Genomic DNA, 24,998 nt, shown 5'->3' on the forward strand with positions numbered 1-24,998 from the left:
TGGTTTATAAAATGTAACTTTATTTTACGTTACTCTGCTGTTACATAGGGCACATTTTCACAAGGCGTTTTGGGACTACAGTCAATGATCAGCAACGCACGGTCGCAGTCCAGCTCTGGACAGCCACTAGACACACCAGGCTCCCTCCCACATGTGCACACATCCACACGGAAAAGCACTAAGGTCTTGGACTTGGACTTGTGGACTTAAACTTGTTTCCCCATTCCACTGCATTAAGAAATGACATGCACTTTAATTTACCAAAAGCAACACTTGTATTCCAGCAGCAACCTGCTACTTCTACCACATAGTAAAGTGAACACCAGAACTACGAAGGCAAGAGGTGTAAGTGAATTTTTATTAGGCAGGGAAGTTGTCAACCGAAACAGCAGCAAATGAAGAGTAAAGAAGGAAACCCCCTGTTGCCACAGACACGCAAGCCCTCCACCACCTGACACAGGAGACATTCCAATTTGTGACCCCCAGCCCCAAAAAGCCAAATGCATTTTCATTCAATCTAAAACTTCGGGAGTCCCACCCAAAAGGAACACGTGAATGTGGAGAAGCTGCTTGCTGAAAGGAGCCCCCAAAGAGGAGCAAGGAGGGAATGTAGAAAGAAGGAGTTATGTAAAACACTCTTTAAATTGCAATTGACTACATTTTCAAATCTTCACAGTAATACAAAACACAGCCACTTGCAGAACTGGTTCAGATTACTTAAATACCAGATACATTTTTAGTCCTCTACGTAAGTGTTTGGAAGTTACTTATGTTGATGTGAAATGAAGCTATTAATACTTTTCTACAGCAGTAACTGCACACCAGGAAGGCCAAGACAAACACAAATCAAGGAATGGAGTTTTCCCAAAGCTGCAGCGTGGAAAGACTGAACAGTTGACTCCATACACATGAACGGGGCTCTCTGCTCTAGGACACCCAAATGGAATAAGGAGTGGAGATGTGTACAAAGGCTTCTGGAGGGAGGAAGGATGACACCTTGCGTGTAGCTAGTTTTCTGCCCCTTCTGCCGCGTCGCATTCTTCTCCAGCACTGTCCGATGTCCATAGCTAGGAGGAAAAATTGTATGAAGTTACTGTTTCCGAGTAGACAATATGTTCAGTCCTACTGTTACATCAAACGAAGTCTGAGAGCAGTGAATTACTCAGACAATGGAAATTATAATTAAGACGGGAAGTTAAGTTCTCAAAAACCCGAACACCAGCAACTCCTCCCCAGAGTGTGTCCCTGCAGACTATTTGCAGTGCATCTACTAAGTGACACATATACGCACTGAGCACATTAAATTTTTTTAATTTACTGATATTAGAGAGGGACGGAGAAGGAAAGGGAGAGGGAGACTGGCTGTTCCACTTATGTCCATGCACTCACTGGCAGCTTCTTACATGTGCCCTGACCAGAGATCGAACCTGCAACCTTGGCGCTTTGGGACCATACTCTGATCAACAGAATTACCTGGCCAAGGCCAGCTGAGTACACTTTAAAGGTTACTCTTTATAAATACTACAATTTCAGGAGACAAAGCAAGGTAACATCCTTACAATTTTTGTTCTCTCATTTCCAGCAGCTCAAAGCTCTTCCTGAAAACACTACTGAAATATAACTTGAGATTCATAAGGCAAAAAAATTTAAGGGAAGCGGAGAGACCATGGTCACAGTAACTATTTTCAAGCAGTTGAAGAGCTATCACAGAGCACAAAGGTCAGTCACTTTGTGCTACTGCAGAGTTGAGCCAGACCAGGTGACACAGTTTTGGGAAGAAGCAGGCGTGCGCAAAGATGCAAAGGACGGGTTTGGGAGCTCGGCAGGGTACAAAAACAAAACTGATCTCCCAGGGTCTAAGTTTAGAACGGAATGATGAAGCGAAAAAGGAAGAGTCGATATTTATCAACTAAAACCCATAGCTCACAAAATGGATTTCTATTAGACCAGGACACTACTTCAATTTCCAAAAAGCTGGACTCCTATACAATCTTTAAGTTTTTGTTAAGACACTAACGCCCTGGCTGGTGTACCTCCATGGATTGAGTGCAGGCCTGCAAACCAAAGGATCGCAGTTCGATTCCCAGTCAGGGCACATGCCTGGGTTGCAGGCCAGTTCCCAGCAGGGGACTCACGAGAGGCAACCATACACTGATATTTCTCTCCCTCTCTCCTTCCCTTCCCCTCTAAGGATAAATAAATAAAACCTTTTTTAAAAAAAGATACTAACGTAAATAAAAACAAAACAAACATCCCCAGAGAACCGTCTCCACACGAGAGAACAGAAACCGGTGGAGACACAGGCACCACCAGGTGCATCTGGGAACACAGATACAGTCCGCATTTCTTCCGCAGAAACTGCTCCTGATCATCACTGCCACCACACAGCAACAGGGACTTGCGTCTTCACGACTCCCTGTGCGTCAGAGCCCACCAGCCACGGTGCTGGTATCAAAAGGAACTGGATTCGCAGAAGGTAATCCCCCAAAACGGCGTGGGGGGAGAACTGCGTTAGCAGTGAAAGGTGGGTGGGTCTCCTTCCACATTTTGTCTACAGTTCTGACATCAAATTTACTCGAACCTATAAAAGACACTAAATAAAGCTCAACCTGTATTTTTTCCCCTCCGTTACTTTTTCTTTTATCATCTGCTTGTCTGAGTAGCAGTAAGAAAAATGAAGAAAAACTGAATTTAAAAGAACACACAAGCGCGGGCCTGTGAACCAAACGATCGCGGTTCGATTCCTAGTCGGGGCACATGCTTGGGTTGCAGGCCAGTTCCCAGCAGGGGCCAGTTCTCTGCAGGGGATGCACGAGAAGCAACCATACACTGATGTTTCCTTCCTCTCTCCTTCCCTTCCCCTCTAAAGATAAATAAATAAAATATTTAAAAAAAAAAAAAGAGCACACAAGCCACAGGGAGGGGGGCGGGGGCAGAGGAGGGGCCGTGGAAGCGCAGGTCCGCAGCCTGTCTCAGGCCAACAGCACTCGCACACCATTCACAAGGCAGTTTTATTAGCAGCAGGCACGTCACGTGATTTGAGAGCTTACATGGCTACAATAGCCCCTGCCTTGCTACAGCGCATGTACCGAAGAGAAGAAAATGCTGAAACTACCTAAACCCTCCATATTTTTAAAAGATTTTACTTATTTATTTTTAGAGAGAGGAAGGGAGAGAGAAGAGGAAAAGAAACATCAATGTGTGGTTGCCTCTCACAAACCCCAACTGGGAACTGGCCCACAACCCAGGCATGTGCCCTGACTGGGAATCGAACCAGAGACCCCTTGGTTCGCAGGCCCGTGCTCAATCCACTGAGCTACACCAGCCAGGGTTAGACTCTCTCTCCATATTAACCTGATTTATTATCAACTTCATCCCAAGGAAACAGTGATGTGAACTGATTATGAGGTTCCTGCAACTTTTGTACCTTCTCAGGAAGGTCTGATAAAATATTCAATGTGTAAACCCGCCCACAAAAAAATAGTTGTCCTATACAAAATATATTTTTATTCATGCAACCACATACTCATTTTCTAAGAGAAAGTGTAGCTATCACATGACTACCCCAAGAGATAGGGGGCCTGAAATAAAATAGAGGTAACTTCTGTTCCTGAAAAGGAGGTGAAAGAATGCGCAACTCACTGTGAGGTTGTCCCTAAGCAGCTGCATGATGAGGGTGCTGTCTTTGTACGAGTCTTCATTCAGCGTGTCGAGCTCTGCAATGGCCTCGTCGAAAGCCTGGGGAGACAGTAATACCCGTGGTCAACCACCCGCAGCACCACCACCTGGCTAGTCCACAGTTACAAACCATTTGTACAAAAGTAGGTCAACGTCCACTTTATGTTCTACTATCCATTAAGAACAAAACTTGGTGGAATCATGTCCTCAAATTCTCAGTTTAAGAACTTACGGTGGAAAGAAAAAGGAGGAGATATCCAAATAAATAAAATACCTAGAAATCAACTATTCACTATCTCAAATAAGCTTGGCTAAAGAGGGTCTCTCTGAACGCACATCTTACCGTTTTAGCCAGTGTGCAGGCCAGCTCTGGGTTATTCAGGATCTCATAGTAGAACACAGAGAAGTTCAGAGCCAGTCCCAGACGAATTGGGTGAGTGGGCTGCATCTCCTTCTTGCTGATATCGAAAGCCTCTTGGTAAGCTCCTTGGGAATTATCTATCGTTTCTGTGAAGGAAAAACGAAAACAAGAGAAAAGCATGATACTGAAAACATCCATCGGGTATACAGCATATTAACACCCCTAACATATACAGCTAGCTCTTGGTAGAACCAGATTTTTCTCTCTAGCCTTCTTTTAAAATCACAGTAGCAAACCAAAACATTAACTAGTACCGGGTATTTCAAAACTAGCTTACAATGTTGCTGGCTTATAATCAGTCCAATAAAAAAACCCATTAATATACTACGTCAGATTTTTTCTTCATTGGGGCTCCAACAATTTTCTTCTTTTATAATGTTTATTTTTATTACTTGAAAATGCAGTAAGCAAAAATAATTTGACTGGTATATGCCAATATCTTAATAAAGCTGGGAGGAAAACTAGCTATAACACCCCTTCTCAAAACAATGAAAAGCACTTTACAAAGATCGCCACCACTAAAATCTCCATTTTTGTGACTTATTTGTGAAAACAATACTGACCCTTGGTATCAAGATGTATTATGTGAAAAGCAATATAAAAGTGCCAGCATACACACCAAAATCTGCTCTGACTAGAGTTTGATTACTGGCTTAATAAAAACGTCGCTTTCATACCCTGGCTGGTGTGGCTCAATGGATTGCGTGCCCATCTGCAAACCAAAGGGTCACCAGTACGACTCCCAGTCAGGGCACAAGCCTGGGTTGTGGGCCGCGTCCCCAGTGGGGGCGTGCACAAGAGACAACCGCACACTGATGTTTCTCTCCCTCCCTTCACCGCCCCCTTTCTCCTCTAAAAATAAATAAATAAAATCTTTTTTAAAAGGTCACCTTTCTGAAAAAAATGTTCAGCAAGTATTACCAACACTAATTTGATTATATTCATTTGAAAAGGGTAGGTTTTCTAAATGAGGCTGCTGGCCCATTAGGGATTTGGAAATACTGACCTATAGAAATCCAACGTCCTGCGCAGCCGGGACCTGCCCATGTCCCCTGCTCTGAAACGGCAAGTATGTGGATAGGAGCAAGGCTGTGTAGCCCCACAGTACGGAGCGCCGGCTGGCTGCTGGCTGGCTCTTGAGGAGGCGCTATGGGGAGTAAAGGTTCTCAGCCCCTCGGCTGTGAGCACCAGCTACCTCCAAACCTCAGACTAGTGCAGGATTTTGTGCCCAGGACTACAACGTGCCAACAAGCCAGGAAGGGTGAGCGCAGAGGAACACCGGGGCTGACTTGCGGGCGTCAGAACGTTCAGTTCTGTCACACTCGGTTTTGCTGGTTTTATGGCAACGGGGATTTTACATAATACACTAAGTTTAATATACAAATTTTGTTACAACAGGGTAACAAAATTTTCTCTTCATGTCTTTGAACTGATATTTGGAGGGGAAAACTGCCTCACTTTCAGTTAGTAACTCCGTGGGAGTACGCCTTTTCCAGATGGCACAAAATTGAGAACAAGATAATAGGCTTGTTGGGAAGGAATAAGGAGTTAAGCGATACTTCTACCTAGAACTTGCTGGTAGCAGAAACATACACAAAATTTAATGGGATCTCATTATACTCAGCTATCAGCTCTCCAGGAGAATGACTTCACTGCTAATTCATTTACTTTAATTTTTCAAATAAGCATGCCAGGCAATTCGCTTATTACTCTTTCCCCCAAATAAATGTCTTCTGATAAACCATATGCCAGCAATAACACTCTCATTCCGCCTCTCCTCACAAATTCGGTTATAGGTAACTGGTAGTCAATGCTACGATCCTTCAAAGTAGGTAGTGGTTAACGTGTCAAACAGGAAACACATCGGTTTCCACAGTATACGGAGCTCACTCAAAACGTACGCAAAGGGCTCTGCGCCTAAAATTATGGTGAACTACCTTCTACAGCCTAAGAGATAAAGCCTGTCTTTAATAATGTCTTAATAGAGTGTAATCAGAAAGTTTATGAGGATGTGTTCATTGATTTTTTATTAGAGAGAGGAAAAAAAACATCGATGTGAGAGAGAAACAGCAATCGGTTGCCTCCCATACGTACCCCGACCCAGGACCTAACCACAGCCTGGGCAGCTCCCCGAATGGGAATCAGACCCACAGCCTCCAGTGTGCTCAGCGACGGCCAACCAGCTGACCCGCCCGGCCAGGGCTAGGAGTGTGATTTTTTTAAATGGAACACATAATGTGAACTCATGACTCTATTTTATTTTTGAGAACATAAAGTAACATTATTTTTATACACAGATTCCAAAATGGTTTTTAAAGTTACAAAAGACCTCCAGACTACACAGAAACTACTGTCGTAGTGCCCCATTAATCCTCCCTTCCTGTTTCACATTTTAGCTTTACCCATAAACCAACACACGTACGTTTGCGATCATCGCCGCATGCAACTTCAGCAAGGTACCGGAAGTAATCTCCCTTCATTTTCAGATAGAAGACCTTACTCTCTGGATTAGTTGCATTGGCTATTAAGTACTTATCCAACAATTCCTGGAAGGAAGAAAATAAAACATTAGGCATCTATCACAGCCGCGAACTCCCAGGGGTGTGCGGTCACTCCTCCACACGGCGGCTGCCCCGCACCACTGCAGACTCATGCGCGGGCTGAGAGCAGGGCCAGGTGTTGCACGGCCTGGATGCTCTGGCTCGTGGCAAGTCCGGTTTCTAACGGTAAAGCTGGACCACACCACACGCTGGTCAGAAAGAGCCCGTCTGTTCACTCACGCCTTCATCTGACAAGCATTTCCTTACACCTTCTAGGTGCCAGGCACTGCATTTGGCCAGAAGGAAAAGGTTATGAAGAAGCCACGAGGCAATGTGCTCAACCTCGAAAGCTCAGACTCTAAGGCAGGAAGGGCAAGTGTGTTCAGCGCCCACCAGGCAGTGAAAGGAATGCGAATGAGGGCTGCAGAAGCAGGGAGGCGTCCCTGGGGGGAGCGCTGGGCCCGTCCTCCAGGACCGCAGGAACACAGACCCCGGCGCGCCTGCGCAATCGCTTCCTGAGGGGACGGAACTGAGCGCCCGCAGAGCAGCCGGTCTCCAGCACGGAGCCGGCGCGGGGCCGAGAGGAGTGTGTCCACTGAACATCGACGTAGTTTTAAATAATATGTAAAATATATTTTCTGAGTTTTTAAAACTGTGTTACTATTTAAATATATCCTGAGCCTTCATTTCATACAAAGAAATGTGTACTGCTCCAATGAGCTCTTACTTCCCAAACCGAGCTTCCTGCCCGTGGGCCTGGGAGTGTAACAGGGCACACACACCACTCTTAATAGGTATCTTCTGGGACTATTCATTTTACTAAATGCTAAGTAATTTTAAAACCTTTTTGAATTTAAAAACACTACAAGATGATAAAATAAAATTCTCATGGAAAGTTTAAGACACTGGTACCTACACCCTCTAGGAGTGTTTGGGAGAAAAAGCGATAAATGGATGTGAAAGAACAGGTCGCATCACCCAGGTGCTCAGTGAGTGTCAGCGGCGCTTGCTCGGCCAGGCGCCCCCACGCCCTGCGCCCCACTGAGACGCCAAGGTCCAGAAGCACGTGGAAGCAAGGAGCAGAGACATCATCATGTCCGCACTGCGGAAAAATGGTCACTGGTATTATCAGTTAACATTACCTAAAAACTCGACCTCTGACACGGATTGGGAAGCAGAATCACACAGTGAGACTGTTTCAAAGTCTCGTAAATCTGTAACTTAAGAAGTAAAAGGTTGTTTACAGACAAAGTTTAGAAAATGTAGTTCTTACCCGATTAAAAATGGCCTAAACACAAGATTACATATTTTAAAGGAAATAAACAAAAACACTTAAAATGTTTTAAATCCTTAAATCACTTGGTAAAAGAACGTGTGGGTTACAGGCAGCAGGTAAAAGGGCCCAGAGCTCAGGGGAGGTTAAGCCTAAGACTGCGATGATGCTCCGTAACAGATGCGCCATTCCAGGTGGCGGGCACCAAAGGGCGGCTGGGTCTGCAACGCGGCCCGGCAGGCCCAGCCGCGCTCGCTGTCATGAAGGGCTGCAGCCCGGCACTGAAGGCCACCGTGAAGACAAACGCCTCTTCCTCACTCCACACCTTAAGGGGAAAAGCAGCGGGAAGATCGACTGTGACCATTTCTTCTCAACATCACCAATACAATTTTACTAGGTATTGACACGAACCTGAGAAACTCCCAGAATCTGAGAAAATATTTTCCCCTTTCATACCATTTTTACACATAGTGAGACTGTCACAAAAAGGTTACCTGTTTCTGAATCTCAGATTGACTCAGTCATCACTAGTTTTTACAATGGTGTTGTTCAATTATAGTTTATACCCAATATTATTTAGTCACCACTATTTAAAAAAACTAAAGCCAGAGTGGACTCCGGGAAGTGGCATCAAACAATGCAAATGCGCATGCGTGCCATGGCAACCAGCACTGCCACATGCGGCCACTCTAAGGAGCTAAGACGAGGTCCCACAGAGGGGCTCCGGGAAGGCACCAGCTCTGATGAAGCCATTTTCAATTCACAGAAAAGAGCTACTTGGTGGCACCTTTAAGACCTTGTGCTTTCTGGTTAAATCTGGTGGACGTGTGAGACTAGAAGGAGGTCTTGGGGTCAGAAATGGGATTCCACCACCAATCCCTCCAGCCAGGTCAGATGGGAGTACCCTCCCCGGGGCTGCGTCCCTGGCATGGGGCCTTTCGAGGGCTGGGGGAGCTGCTGAACAGCCGCCTCGGCACAAGCTGCAAGCCTCCCTTCCTAAAATTATGAACTGTGATTCCCGCTCACATGCAACCAATTATGTACGATTTACGGTGCTGGCTTTCACAAAGCAGCTTGGGTGTCACTTCCGTCCTGGAAGGCGGCCAGGTGGCACAGTTCTTTGTCAGATGCCACCAGCTCTCTGCGAGGGGACCAACAGGTACAGAGGGACTGTGTCTCTCCACAGGCTGACAAGAAGCAGAGCTCCTGTTTAGCCTAATTAAAGACGGGCGTTCTGCTGCGTGCCCTACTGACGTGATCACGGCTGCGTCAGGGTCACCCGCACCAGCCATCACTCACGCCACAGAGAATAAAGGCTGTGAGTACTTATGGCATGCGGCCTAAGTGTACAACGCAAAAATCTCAATACAGAACAGAAAAAAACCAAAATGGTAGTGGCTCCCTGCATAAGAAAACCTTTCCACGTAAGGTAAGTCAGGACAGACAAGCCCGTTGTAATATTTACATATGCAAAAGTCCCCTACAAACTTCTGTAGTTGTCCCTGCCAGAGAAGCAGGAACGCCCCCTATGACTCTGTCGCTGGCTGCTGTGTGGCCCTGGAAGGCCTGGGAGCTAGGCCAGGGCTCCCTCCAGGTGGACCCTGTGCTGGACCAAGGGACAGAGGCGGCTGGTGCGTTCCGTTCTGGGGACCAGAGAGATCAATGAAGAAGGCAGTGAACTTCCTCCCCAAATTTACAGGATGGGCTAGTAACTGAGGACCACCTAGACTAAAAACACTCGAATGGGAGTGCGGTCAGAAGAAAGGACACAGGCGCCGACACAGGCCACCCAAGGAGAGAAGCCGCGGCAACGCGGCATCACTAAGAGCTTTGAACTTCTCTTACACAGGAAGCACCTACGAGTCAAACAGACAAACACTGATCCAGTCAACCATGGCACATCATAACCCCTTTTATAACTAGTGCTTTATGACTCCTCAACTACTCTGAAATGAACTCAGGTGATAACACATCTGCACACAGTTTGAAACACACATCAGCATCCTCCATAAGACGTAAGAGCAGTAAGATCTGCGAGAAACAGCAGGGGTTTCGATGTGCGCATGTCCCCAGGGCTGCAGCGCGGAGCTTATCTCCGCGGCAGCGCCATGAGCGCTGGAAACGCGAGGATGCGGACTTGCGCAATCCACCCCCACCATGAACAGCCTGGCCAGGCAGGCTGCAAACCAGACGAAGGACAGTCTTTGATTTCACACGGCATTTGCGGTCCAGGGTAATTCTGCATGCATTGAAAACACTTTGTGTTTAAATGCGGCACAAAGTTAGGTCTCAGCCTTGGATTAAGGCAAATTTCTACCTAAACGACCACAGCACTGAATCCAAGGCTGGCCTGCCAAGCAGGCCCCCGCCTCTAGTTCAGAATGTTCCCCTGTGTTTCCCATTCACAACATGCCACGGCCGGTCTGCCAAGCACCCGGCACAACACCTGTCGCAGGTGAGACCTGTGCGTCAGGCGGGCACCAGCATGGCCTGGCAGCTCGCCGGGATGAGGACAACAGCACCGATCCACAGCTTTCCTTGAATCGCTTGCTTTTTAAATTCTTCACCCTTCATCAGAGCAGTGACACGCACGAGTTAACTACCACCCTACCTTCTAACAAACACCTCCCCGTCTGTCCTCTCACCGTTTTTGCTCCTTTGCTCCTTCGGCAAAGCTGTCTTTGGAAAAATCATCACCTCATACTGGTATCTTCAATTCAAACATAACACCCCAGGATTCTTCCTCCCTTTTTTGTATCTTCTCTTCACACACAGTGAGACTCTGCTTTCCATTTAAATAATACCTAACAAATGTAATCACACACAATTCGAAAGTAAAAAACCAAGTTTCTCCCACGCCCTTCCCTGGAGGGAGAGCCCACTCACAACCCCCACGTGCTCCCCTCCCTCGAGCCTGCACGCTCCCGCGCTGCTCTGCGCCTCGCTTTCCCCGCACAGCCACCTGCCGAGGTCACTCCATGTCCACAGACGGGATTCCATGGCATGAGTACAAGGTCATTGTGTTTAAAGAGCCTCCTGAGTTGCTTCAAATCTCCTGACGTTCCCAACCATGTACCAAATGTGCACTTGATCCTGGATTTTCAACTCTCCCCCTGGAAGCAATTTCCACTGACAGCCCCACTGGCCATGCAGGACCGCTCCTATTTCTCAACACCCTTCTGAACAGAGCCTTAAACTTTTTTATCTTGTCCAATCCAAGTGCAAACAAAATCATAATATAGTTTTATTTGCAATTTTATAATTTTATAAATTACATGCCATAAATGAAGTAGAACATCTGTATGACTTTTTCTATTAACTGGGTTTTTATCCTTTGCCATTTCCTAATGGTTTTTTTCCTTTACTGATTTCTCTTTATATGTTAATGGTATTAGTTCATTTTCCAGATGTATCTCGTATGAACTTTACATACTTACAGACTTTTGTCTGGCTATAAAACATCATTTATTAACATTTCTTCAGTACATTAAATCAGATAAAGTATTACTGATGTTTCTGACAAATATAAGAAGCAGAGGGTAATGTGACTGTTCAATTTCAGAACAAATGAAACACATGAGCAGAAGACTCGTAATTGAAATACAACTCTGTCCTGGCTGGTGTGGCTCAGTGAGTTGAGAGCCAGGTCCCCAGTTGGGGGAGTCTGAGAGGCAACTGATCAATGTTTTTTCTCTCACATCAATGTTTCTCTCTCCCACCCCCTCCCCTCTCTAAAAAAATAAAATCTTTTTTTTTTAAAGATTTTATTTATTTATCTTTAGAGGGGAAGGGAAGGAGAGAGGGATAGAAATATCAATGTATGGTCGCCTCTCGTGAGTCCCCCGCTGGGAACTGGCCTGCAACCTAGGTATGTGCCCTGACTGGGAATCGAACCGCGATCGTGTGGTTTGCAGGCCTGCACTCAATCCACTGAGCTACACCAGCCAGGTAAAAAAATAAAATCTTAAAAAAAAAAAAAAAGAAAGTAAGAAATCTGTGACCCACCACCTTACCAGAGAGATGCAACAGGAGTCCCAGAGGAGAACAGAACGAACAAGGGAGAGACGTCACTCGGAGACGCTGGCTGAGACCCTCTCAGTAACAGCGCAAACAGGGATTCCCACGGTGCAGAATCACACCGAATCCCAAACACGGGCGCTAAAAACACATTCACACCTAGACCAATGTGCTGCAACTGCAGAACGCCAAACACAAGAAAATTCTTAAAAGTAACCAGAAAAATGGTGTGTGACCTACAAAGGAAGGAACAACGTGACTGACAGCTGCTTTTTCATCAGAAACCAATCAAGTGTTGTCGAAGTGCTGAAGAGATAGCTGGCAGTTAAAATTCAAGAACCGATTCAAAGTACCACGTAAAGGCAGGTGCAAAACACATTTCCACACTAAGACAGAGGTCCCACACCTTTACTGAAGGAGACTTTTCAGAGTGGGGAGGAAGAAGTAATGGAACAAAAGAGAAATCACCAGTTACAATAATTACAGCAACTAAAATATCAAGGAACTGAAAAATTCCTGGCCATAATCTGCAAAGTCTCCACTCTCCCGAAACTGGTGCCACGGAACGGGTACAAGATGCTAAACAACGACACATGCGACACCTTACGTTTGCAGAGGATGGAATTTCAAGTTCTTCTGTATTAGTCATGTGCAAAAGATTGCGTTGGCTACTAGCAGACACCTTTTCCCAGCCTTTTAGAGGATTGTGCAAAATTAAGGACAGCTACCTTTTTTCCTTTAATCAAGTAAGTACCTTTAAGGCTGCCCTTCCTAACATTTGACAACCATGATAACCTGCTACCAGGAGAAATGTTTCATCGGAACGATCAGGAATCGCAAACATCTCAATAGCCTCCGGTCCCTTTAAGGTAACTGACAGAACACGGGTCGATCTGAGATTGTGGTGGCAACATCCTAGCCAACTGTGTATGCGGTAAGGACTCCCCGGCCGCCCCAACCCCAGCAGGGCAGTTTACTTTCGCAGCTCGGCACCTCCACGTCCTCATCTGTAACACAAATGCATGGCCATGCCTGCTTTACAGGGTTGCTGGGAAGGCCCCGCGAGCTAATACCAACTGCCTGGACCACTGCTCAGTGAGGCTAGAAACCTCCATCACCATGCAGGGCCACCCAACCCTCCTCCTAGACTCGAGACACACCCCCCCACCCACACAGCCCTCTGAATGGGGTGCTGACAATCAATCATAAGCTTATTTTAAAAACATTAGTTTTGCCTTCCTAACACAATCTACTGTTGGTCCTCCTCCCGCACTCAATTTTCTGTCTCAGAAGAGGCCCTCCACGCCCCAGGGAGGACCTGGGTGCCATCCTAACTTCTCTGGGCTCACACCCCAGGCTTCCCACACTCAGTCACCCAAGCCCCTGGATGGAATCTCCTCCAAGTCCAGACTCTGGAAAACCGCTCAGACAAAAAAGCACAGAACACTCCGGGAACCTCCGTGACTGTGAGCAGCTGAAAGGACATGCAACTGCAGACACGGAACTGCATTCCCAGCCCCCCAGGCCCCCAGTGCACCCTCGAACGCCCCTCCCCACACCCCACCCCAGCAAAGGCCATCACACGCTGATGAACGTACACAACAGCCATAATTCACCAACGCAGACAGATCGGGATAAACGAGAACCAAAGCAAACACCAATTTCTACACTTCCTTCCCCTTGGAGAACCTGCAATTTACTAGTATCTGGAAACGCCTTTAGCCACTGATTTGTGAAGGAAAAGACAAATGCTAGCAGGAAAACAAGTGTTTAAAAACAATTAACTGATTTGATTTTTAGAGAAAGGGGAAAATTGGGGGTGGGGTGGGGAGGGAAGAAAGCCTGGTCTGCTGCTCCACTTGTTCATGCTGGTTGATTCCAGCACGTGACCCAATGACAGGGACCAGAACCGCAACACTGGCGTATGGGGACGGCACTCCAAACAACGGAGCCAAGGCCAAGTTTTGATTTTTTTTAAGGGGAAAATAACAGAGCGCTGGCTGGTATAGCTCAGTGGATTAAGCACGGGCCTGCGAACCACATGATCACAGTTCGATTCCCAGTCAGGGCACATGCCTGGGTTGCAGGCCAGTTCCTAGCAGGGGACTCACGAGAGGCAACCATACATTGATATTTTTCTCCTTCTCTCCTTCCCTTCCCCTCTATAGATAAATAAATAAAATCTTAAAAAAAGAAAAAAGAAAATAACAGAGAAGTCAGATCTCAGTTTGGTCAGAAGTAATCCAACTAAACAGACATACTGATAGCTGATAAAAAGATGTTCTAATAATTGAAATAGGTCACAACTTCCTTGCTCATTTAGTAAATAGGTCAGGTTTCGCTACATCCTAGGGACTCTATCAAAAATAGGTAACAGCTTAAACCAGCAAAGATACCAGTGTACTTTCACATGAAGCTTTGTCTTTCGTAAGTCTGGGACAAACTGAATAAGCCATTTGTACACTACAGAAATGATATAATTATTTACGATGAGTTTGCCATCTGTGGCTCACCTCGCCACATACACTTGCCCCTGCTGAATTACTATGCGAACCTTCTAGTCTAGCCTCTGGTCCACCAGCGCTGTGGCAGGGCACAAAGGAAAGAATGGAGTCAAAAAGAATGAAGAGGCTACGGGAAGAAAATCACTGAAACTAAACTTACTGGGTTACTGTTAGCCGTCAGTATTTTTATTAGAAAATAAAGTACTGCTTAATAGTTTATAGAAGAAAAAAACAAAAATGAAGTCTTTATTCTCACATACCCTTAACAGATGACCAATACAGACCCGAATTGGGCACACTTTATTTTAGGGACAGCCACAAAAGGGACTCAGGACACCGGGAAACTCCAGACAATACAGAACTGGGTCTCATTAGTAGACTTGGTGAGGAAGAAGACACTACATTCTTTCATGGGGAGAACGAGTGCAAAGGTAAGGAAATGCACCGCACCAGAGAACCCCAGGTACCACCACACGGCTGAAGAGCAGAGAGGACAGTGAGAAAGGAGGTGGGAGACGAAGGCGGGAAGTCTCTAAATCCCATTATGGAACTTGGATTCCATCTAATCTGGTAACAATTGTGATTTTTAAAAATTTTTATTTATTGGGAATATAAAACAGAAAACTGTACTTGAATAGGAATTAAATAAAAAAATAAAAAATATATAAAATAAAATTTTTATTTATTGAATTTTACAGAGAAAGAGAAACACGACCAATTTGCTGTTCCCCTTACTTTTATGCGCTCACTGGTTGCTGCTTATGTGTACCCTGACCGGGGGTGGGACCTGCAACCTCGGAGGATCTGGATGGTCCTCTATCCAACCGAGCTCCCCTACCCGGCCAGCACAGACGTGAAAATTTAAAAGCAATAGCTATTTCCTCCCCATGTCTTTTAACGTAAAACCAGTAAATTAGTAAAAGAGATAAAAGTGAGCCACTCTAGTTAAAGAGCATGAATGTATAAGGGCCCAATTCTCCCCAACTTCCACACGAGACCGACTTCGGAGAAAGGTGCAGTGACTTCAGGAGAATGAGGCTGTAAAAGGCGGCCTTACAGCGAAAGGCAGTGGGAACAGAGCACTCTTTCAGAAGAGTTGGATTTGGGTTCACAGCTACCTGGCTGAGTAGCCAGGCAGATCCACATGCTGCGGTTTCCTTACAGGTACACACGTCTCACCTACCCATAAACGCACATACGGAGGGCAAGGAAAGAGACCTGAAAGTTTATTAATAAGCTGTAATTTGTAACTGACTGTGAAATGAGTGCAGTGACACCTAAATTACATCTTGTAGCACAGGTGTGATTTCAACATTTAGACGGGGAGACGGAAGCTTTACAAGGACAACAAAGCAGTGAGAAGTGGGATGGGAGCAAAGCATGGGAGTGCCTGGGAGCACAGTTTGGCCAGAGCGCAAACAATGGGGTGATCACGCGCTGTCCTGAAGTGAACCTTTTTAATACCCACCGAGGATATGTATTTATTGATTTTGGAGAAAGAAAAGGAGAGGGGAGGAAAAGAGAGGGAAGGAGAACCATCAATTGGTTAGTCGCCTCTTCATGTACCCACTCTGATGGATGACTGAAGCCACACCTAGGTAAGTGCCCTGACCAGGAATCGAACCTGCAACTTTGGTGTACAGGACAACACCCAACTAACTGAGCCACCTGGCCAGGGCCATAGTGAATTTTTATGTCAAATCACATCTGATCGTTTTCTCCATAAGCAGAGAATTTCAGATTAAGGGGACTTTTTATCCGCAACAACTGGGTAGCCACATGAAAAGAAAGAGGGCTGGACCTCTTCCTCACACCATACGCAAAAATTAACTGGAATGAACCCAAACCAGTCTAGGAGCTAAGGCAGTAAACCTTGCAGTGAAAGCATGAACGTTAATTTTCAAGACCTTGGATCATGCAATCGCTTTTTACACATTTCAGTGAAAGCACAAGCAACCTAGAGAAAAAAAATTAAACTTCATCAAAATTAACAACTTTAAATGTTTGGCAGGTATGGGAAGGAGAGGAAAAAAACCTTCTGTGGAACCATCAGTACACCAGTTCCCCTTACCCAGTTTTGCTCTCCCTGGTTTCAGTCACCCACAGTCCACTGCAGTCCAAAGCTACTACACGGAAAATCCCAGAAACAAAGAACTCATAAGTTTTAAATTGCATGCTTCTCTGAGTACTGAAGTGACATCTTGTGCCATGCCACTTCGTCCCGCCCAGGATGTCAGTCGCCCCAACCGCCCCCTTGTCCAGCACCTCCTCCCTGCTCTGTCCCCCATGAGTAGCCGCCTCTGTTATCAGACAGACCATCACCGCGCTGCAGGGCCTGCGTTCAAGTCTCATTATTCCACTCAGTCGTGGCCCCAAAGCATGAGAGCAGTGGTGCTGGCAACTTGGACTTGCCGCAGAAAAGCCGTCAAGTGCTTCCACCCAGCGCAAAGGTGCACGTGTGCAGGGGAAATACAGTATCAACAGGGTTCGGCCCCATCCAAGGTTTCAGGTGCCCTCTGGGGGTCTTGGAACGTAGCCCCTGTGGATGAGGGGGACAACTGTAACTTGATGAAGTCAAATCAATGTATACCATTTCCTATTTCAAATGTCAGCCCTTGGATGGTTAAGTATCACACATAACATATATATGTATATAAGCTAAATTACATAAAAAATTAACTTTCATAAGGCAAAATATATTACTGGAATGCCCACTCCTTCCAAAATCTAGCTTCCTGACATCACCCAGAGCCAACGGCCTGGCCTCTGCAGTCAGACTCCACGCCAGCGAGAGCAGTTCTGGCTGAGCATGCGTGGCTGGCCCTCCACGGTCCCGACCTTTCTGGCCACAGTGCTGGGCCATCAGACCCCTGAGAAGGCCTCATAAGCACTGAAGGTCTGCAAAGCATACATACCGCCAAATACTTGGCAAAAAGCTCCGGGCTGCAAGGTCAGAACACTTCATGTACATTTCACTGCAGGTAATGATGCCACTGTTCAAAAGAGCAAAACTTTCTGAGCTTCACTCAAGTAACGTCTGGGGCAGGACGAGCCAAACAAGAGGGAAAATGGCAGGACTAACTCCTGTAACCACACCAGCAAGAGTTACTGGGGCCGTGAAAAGTATGACCTGAAGACCAGTACCACTCAGGTGTGGGAGCATCTCCACGGCCCTCCTCGCTCATCTCCCACAACCTCTGGGCACAAACACAATGCCAGACTGTCCCTTAAGAAAGCACTGGCATTCAATTCACAGAAGGCCCCAGAGTCAGTCTCTCCGCTGCCCCAAGGGAAGCCCGCAGCAAACACCCAGGAGAAGGAGTATTTCAAGTCAAAGTTAGCGAGCGGAGGATCCCACACGGCCACGCCCAACCATGCAAATCGTCTAGGTGACCAGGAGGTCATGGAGCACAGCTCATCTGGACAGAAAAAAACGTGTACGGAGAGTCGAGATCCGAGTGGAAGGCAAGTTCCACTGAAGCTGTTCTCTGAAAGCTCCGGGGCTTTCAAACCGAAATGCTAACAGCCCAAAAAGCCATTACCTACTGACTCCACACATGCCCAGTCTGCGCTCAGGCTGGGTGCTGGGGAGCAAAGAGGTATCACATCAACCTGACATTGCCATTCCCAATGTAAGGGGGCAGAGGCCATCCCACACATCACTGTGACCTCTTAGAGCGTCACGATGAACGCACAAACGCTAGGTGCACACTCAACTCACAGTCTGGATGAGGGCATGTGTACCTGTGTAACTCAAAGCCACACCGGCATGAAGAGCGTTACGCTCGCTACGCCAAGTTCCCTCCAGCCCCTTCCCGGTCAATCGCTGCTTCCAGTCCCGCAGAGGCCAGTAGCCTCCTCGTTTCTCTCCCGCAGACTACCTTCGCGTGCCCTGGAGTCTCCTATGAACTGAATCTCTCCATGTGCTTTTTCATGCAAAGCTTCTTTCACATAGCATGTTCTGGAAATTCCTCTACGTTGTTCCAGTGTGTACCAGTAGTCTATCCCTTTGGTTGCTACGTAGTATCCCATTTCTATGACTGTACCACAATCTGTTCACCTATTTTCTTATTAATGGACTGTTTCAAGTCTTCTGCTCTTAGAATAAAGCTATGGACATTCTAGTACAGATGATTTTCTGGACCTACACTTTCATTTCTCTTGTGTAACTACGTGGGGGTGGAATTTCTAAGGGGAAAGATAACCTTTAATTATGGAAAATTTCAAACATACATAAAGAATAGTATCATGAATTACCACTAAAGCCAGCTACAGCAATCTTAATTCACGGATGCACAAGTTCACTCCGTCTACACTCTGACTTTGAATTAGTGGACACCGTCACCATCAATCACTTTGTCTTTTAATGCATCAATATGGAAGTAATATTTTCAAATCTGGTCAAATTATCACAAAGTAGTCCAGAAATTTTCACTGTTAACTGACCCGCAGATTAGGAGTTTAATTAAAGTAGCAATGAATGAACTATAATTTTTCTTCTATTCACATCTTTTAAATGATGCCTCTATACCACACTTATATGTAGCTAGCCAACGAATGATGCAAAGATATTTCCCTGCCCTGACTGGTGTGGCCCAGTGGTCTGGGCATCCTCCTGCCAAACCCAAAGGTCACTGGTGCAATTCCCAATCAGGGCACACGACTGGTTGCAGGCCAGGCCCCCCAGTTAGGATGTTGACCAAATTAGTTAATTCCTTACACCCTAGTTCTCACAACTTTAAAATGGAAACAATACTACAAATCTAACCTATGTGGACAACATGAGTACATGAAAGTGCTCAAAACAGTGCTTAGTATATAGTAAATGCCCAATAAATGCTAGTTATAGTTTTAATCACAAGCCTATAAAAGCAGGCACCACCACCACCAATGTAAGGATGAAGAAATAGAACCTTAAAAATCAGCGAACCTGCCCTGGCCGAGTAGCTCAGTTGGTTACAGCATCCTCCCAATGTACCACAGTTGCAGGTTCGATTTCTGGTCAGGGCACGTACAAGAACCAACCGATGAATGTCTAAGTAAGTGGAACAACAAGTCAACCTTTTTCTCTCTCTAAAGACAATAAATAAAATTTTTAAAAAGAGCTCAAGAAACTCATCCATAGTCAAAACCTGTAAGGTTATGGAGCAATGATTGAAAAACTGTCTAGATTCCACATCCCATAATTCTTCCATTATGTCAATAAAATTATATTAGGATTCATTAATTATCAAAAATAAAATATCAGCCCTGGCTGGTGTGGCTCAGTGGATTGAGCATGGGCCTGTGAAGCAAAGGGTCGCTGGTTCAATTCCCAGTCTAGGCACATGCCTGGGTTGCAGACAGGTCCCCAGAAGGGGGCGTGCAAGAGGCAACCACACATTGATGTTTCTCTCCCTCTTTCCCCTCTCCCTAAAAATGAATAAAACCTTAGAAAAATATCAGTCTTACTTCAAAATAATATCCAGCACTACGTGTTTTCATCGAGATTAATTAGAACACGTAACTAAATCACGCCCATTTCTGAATTAGGTTGCCAGAGCATTTACATACAGACAGAGACAACTTTTCAGAAAGTTTCTAGACACTATTTTAAGTGAGTCTTGCTGGAAGAGTCAGAACACAGAGTGTAGTTCCTGAATTGTTTAATACAGTATACCAACACAGCCTACGGAACGGCCATCGACATGCAAGGGAAACACGGGCAGAGACAAAGGTCATCTCGCACTTTCTCTCAGTATCTCGTCACTCCAAGGCCACTGTCTTCCAAATAACAGATTTTGTCCCCAAGCCCCAGAAGGGCTCTGTGGACCCCTTTGATGTCATCAGCTTGCTGGCACCTCACAACCAAGTTCTTAATGACTCACGAGCACCTCACGTGTGCTCTTTACTGTCCGGCTGCCGTACAACTTGCTAACCTTTTTGGTTTAAACTCTGCTATTCCCAACAGTCCTTATTAGGATTACCAAGGATGCCTCTATACAGTTCTCTGCAGCCATGTCACTAAAATCATTATTAGTGTTTTTTTCAACATTTCATATATCGTTGATGACATGCTCTTCAATCTGGACTTTAAACACCACTCAGCCCTGGTTGGTGTGATTCAGTAGACTGAGTGCCAGCCTGTGAACCAAAGGGTCACAGGTTCAACCCCTAGTCAGGGCACATGCCTGGGCTGCAGGCAAGGTTCCCAGTAGGGGGCACAGGAGAGGCAACCACATATTGATGTTTCTATCCCTCTTCCCCTGTCTAAAAGTAAATAACATTTTAAAAACAAACGACTCATCCCAGAGTTGGGAGGAAGTCAGAGCAGGGGCAGAATGGCTAGGATCTATATAACTATATGGTCCCAAGAAATCAGAATTGGAAGAGTCCTAGAAATTTTAGCTCAACCCGTGGTTTCACAAATCATACTGGAGTTAGAGAACTTGGTAAAATCTTCTCTAACATCTCCCAGATTCTACGAAGAGTTTGGTCATTTGGGCCCTTTTAATCTTTTTGCTCTTTAGATTACTCATTTAGAGTTTTAACCTTTTTTCTGCCCTTTTATAGTTCAATTGCCCCTCTCAATCCAGTCCTTATCAAAAAGATTGAGAGTTGTCCACCACGTTCATTTTGAGTTAAATAGTTCAAATAATTCCACCCCCAAATTGCTCTAGGAAGGGAAAGAGGCTGAGAATCTTGGCTATTTAGGGCCAAAAGTTCTCCTGTCTCCATGTTACTTTTACTAGTCTTCCATAAACACTAGATTCCTCTGCTTCCAACAACCAAAATCTCCTACCCATTGACCCAAGGAGAGGAGAGTAGCACTGCAGGCCTCTCTCTTCTCATCCTGTTGATGGACTCCTGACCATGAACTCTAGGTGCTGCCAGTGCACGTCACTCAAAAACCATCCCAAAATCTCCAGTGTCTCCCCTCGGTCAACCGAAGGGGGAAACTCCCTCTGCCGTCCTTACTTAGTTCTTACCTTCTTTTCCAGGCTTTTCTCCTGCAGCAGCTCCGCACACACTCAGTTCCAGTCCCAGAAACCTTCTTCCAGACCACTGACCCCCACCCTCCCGCCTCCCCGCTCAACGTTCGCTCCAAAAACCATTTGCTCCAAAAACCACTCGTTGGGAAGCCGCTCCTGGGGTTTGTTTCCTTAAAAGTACAGAGCTTGCTCAAAACTGTTTTATGGGAATTATGTATTATTTGCTTGTGGATTTCTCACACACACACCTTATAAATTACTGGAGACAGTTCTGTGGGTCTTAGCTTTGTTCTCCCTCACGCTGCTTATTAGCACAGAGCCTTGCACACACTTGAGCTCTCAAACACAGTTGCCAAATTGAAGATGGCCTTTCCTAGGATTTTTCTGTATCCTCACCTGAGGACATTTTTTCATTGCTTTTAGAGAAAGAGGGAGGGAGGGAGAGACACCGATGTGAGAGAGAAACATGAACTGGTTGCCTCCTATTCGCACCTGGACCAGGGGCCGAACCCGCAACCTTGGTTTGTGTCCTGCCTGGGAATCACACCCACGTCTTTCAGTGTGAGGACCATGCTCCGACCAACCGAGCCACACAGGCCAGGGCCCTGGGATTTCTTCTTTAATAGGTTGGCCATTAAGTCACAATTAGACTCAAGCCATTTTACCAATAAAAAATATGTATGCCTCCAATTAATCAAGCCTAACTCTTCGATTGCACTTGGTATTTAAAAATGTGTCCCAATTTCAAGGGCTCTCTCATACTGAAATGATTTCTACGAAAGGTCTACTCTAACATAACTGATCTTGCCTTCAAGTAACTTAGCAATTAAACAAAACTCTCCTCCACTTACACCATCATAAAAACTAAAATTTACAAGAGCCACAGGTTAAAACACATATTCCTTCAGCTCAGAGCTAACTTGCTGGAGAACAGGAAAAATCTGGTGATAATTCCAAACTACAGCAGGGTTAAAGTAACAAACTGCAAGTAATTACTGAACAGAGAGACTGAACTGCGCCGTGAACACCCCCCATATCTAGAGAAGCTCCTCATTAATGTATGGGCACTGCGGTCTGCTACTGAAGTCTACCGCCACTTTGAAGTTGGTCTATTTCTTGAACACGAGCAGTTCAGTTCAAAAAGGTTTCCTACGTGCCGCCTCGGTGCCAGGCAGGGCGTGGGGGTAAGAAGACACCAATGACCACACCTGACGCAAACTGTCTCTGAACGAAGTTTTCTGCCCTCGATGCACAACACACCCTGCATCGCTTTTTCTGCCCCTTTACCAGCTACCTCCGTCAGCCAAGATTCGGTTCAGAGCCCATGTTATTTACTGTATTGAAAAAATAGATTAAAGAAGTTAAAAAATACAGAGTAAAATAAACTCCTGCCTCACCAATCTGATGGGACAAGGCAGAGAGGGCTGGAGGGGATAAGCACTTGCCTCTCCATTCCCCCTGGACGATGACCATCTGGCACGCTTGTCCTTCCAAGTCCACCTACATAAACTACGATGAGGAGCAAACACCTCAAAAATCAGCACGCCTCCTGTGAAAGGGGCAGGCACAAAAAAGGCAACTGCACAGTTCATGTTTTACTGGTAGAAACGACTCTGCAGTGTTAAAACACTGACGGACAGTCCAGGGTAGTATGCGGACATTTAAATTAAAAACTTATCTTTAATCAAAAGACCCACGCAATGACAAAGCTAAAAACGGGTTTCACTGTAAGAGTGAATCAGAGCGGCCCCTACTCCACCCTGCAGCCGCACAGCCAGGCCTGGACAGTTCAAACGTGGGGAGGGGCCCTGAGACCCCACAGCGCCCGAGGACTTCAGTCCCGGGTATTAGTTTCACTGCACCCTGAAATGTACCCGGGTATTTTGTTCTTTAGATGTAGCTGTGCCTTTTTCACATTTGCCCGACTTTTCCCCTCCTTTCTTTTTCACAGAGGAAAAGGCTCAACAGATCCCCTTACTTGAAAAGTGAAGCGTCTGTTCAGATTCTCAAAGTAAATCTCCATCCCTCGGTTTCAAAGGGAAACCTAATACATACATCGTGTCCCACGGAACCGAAGCCCGGAGCCCGCGAACTGATTCGGATGTTTCCAAGTTACACTGCGCGGCAGCAACCTGGGAAAAGACCTCCTCACCCTGGAAAAGCGGCTTCTGAGTCTCAAGTGCAAGAGCACAAGAAGGAGGTCAAGGCTCCCTCCTCCAACCCTCTCCGCCGGCCGGCCAACAGCCAGGCCAGCCCCAACCCGCGCGTCTTCCAGTCCCCGGGGCACTCTCAGTGGGCAGACCTCACACCCGGGAGCTTCGGCGGACCGGGCGCGGCCCCTCGGCTCCCGAGGACTCACCAGGACCGTGGTGCAGATGGACCGCAGCTCCGACTCCACTTTCTCCCGGTAGTCCTTGATCAGCTGCAACTTCTTGTCCGAGGTGTCGGTTTTCTGCTCGATGCTCGAGATGACCCTCCAGGCGGACCTGCGGCCCCCGACCACGTTCTTGTAGGCCACCGAGAGCAGGTTGCGCTCCTCGTTGGACAGCTCAGCGCCCTGCTCCGTCACGGCCTTCATGCAGGTGGCCATGTCGTCGTAGCGCTCGGCCTGCTCGGCCAGCTTCGCTTTCTGGATCAGCTCCGTTTTCTCCATGGGGACGGGAAGGGCAGCGAGGGCGAGCACCGAGCGGATCGGAGGAGGCGTGCGGAGCTCCGGCTGCGGGCGGCAGGCGCGGGCAGAGAGGCGGGGCGGCGCCGTCAGACAATGCGCCCGTCGCCCCAGCCGCCCGCCGCCGCCGCCCCTTTTGTCTGTCCCCGCACGCGCGGCCCGGTTGAATTTCCCTCCCCCGCCCACGCTCCCCGCGGGGCGCCCGGGACGCCGAGGGGTTCAGGCGGAGGCGACCGAGGCGGGAGGAGAAGGAACGGCCGCTCCCGCGCCCGCCCGGCCCAACATGGAAGCGGCCGTTGGCTCACACCTTCCCGCCGGAGCCGTCCCTAAGGAGAGCGGCGTCGGGGCCGGCCGCTGCCTGGGGCCAGCCTCGCGCCGCCCTAGAGTCTGGCCAGGCCCGCGAAGGGCCGGGGACGACCCTGGAGCTCACCTTCACGTCTCCACGGCCGCGGCGCGAGTACCACCACTTTGATCCGCTTTGGGCTTTAGCCGAGGACCCTCCCGTCTCAGCCTACCCCGGAGCCGAGGGGCGGGCCACCAGGCGACTGCCCTCGCTGCCACTGCCCAATGACACGCCGAGCTGGCTCTGAACATCCCGCCTCCCGCCCCACGACTGGCCAATGATACCTGAGCGCGCGGAAGGGGGCAAAGGGGGCGGGACAGGCGCGGAAAGCGGAGGCTAGGAGGGTGGGTCGGCTTGGGCAAGTTTGGTTGGCCGGCAGGCTGCGGCTTTGGCCACGGGGTTTCCTCCAATTAGATCCAGGGTAAAAGGACGTCACTGTTGCCATTGCGATGCTGTTACCGACTCCCCTCGTCCTCCCCGCCATCCCCAGCCCGGGTGGGTGCGGCCTGGGAGCCGGAGGCTTGCAGGACCTCGCCTGCGGTGGCCGCGTTTCCTGCTGCAGCATTGGTGCAGATGGTGCATC

The 24,998-nt window shown here is 47.2% G+C and overlaps 1 protein-coding gene across 1 annotated transcript; it reads right to left on the reverse strand.

The window, feature by feature from the left end:
- On the reverse strand, positions 1–24,614 carry YWHAQ (tyrosine 3-monooxygenase/tryptophan 5-monooxygenase activation protein theta). The gene is made up of 6 exons (XM_037048697.1): positions 24,503–24,614; positions 23,764–24,120; positions 6,522–6,645; positions 4,022–4,185; positions 3,643–3,738; positions 1–1,067 (listed from the first exon to the last, which is right to left on the reverse strand). The coding sequence occupies exons 2-6, from the start codon at positions 24,055–24,057 to the stop codon at positions 1,008–1,010; spliced, it is 738 nt and encodes a 245-aa protein (XP_036904592.1). The 5' UTR covers positions 24,058–24,120; positions 24,503–24,614; the 3' UTR covers positions 1–1,007.
- Between the last annotated feature and the right edge of the window lie 384 nt (positions 24,615–24,998).

This window comes from Sturnira hondurensis, unplaced genomic scaffold, assembly GCF_014824575.4.
Source record: "Sturnira hondurensis isolate 20B ecotype Veracruz unplaced genomic scaffold, ASM1482457v3 Scaffold0006413, whole genome shotgun sequence".
In the NCBI taxonomy this organism is placed as follows: Eukaryota; Metazoa; Chordata; class Mammalia; order Chiroptera; family Phyllostomidae; genus Sturnira; species Sturnira hondurensis.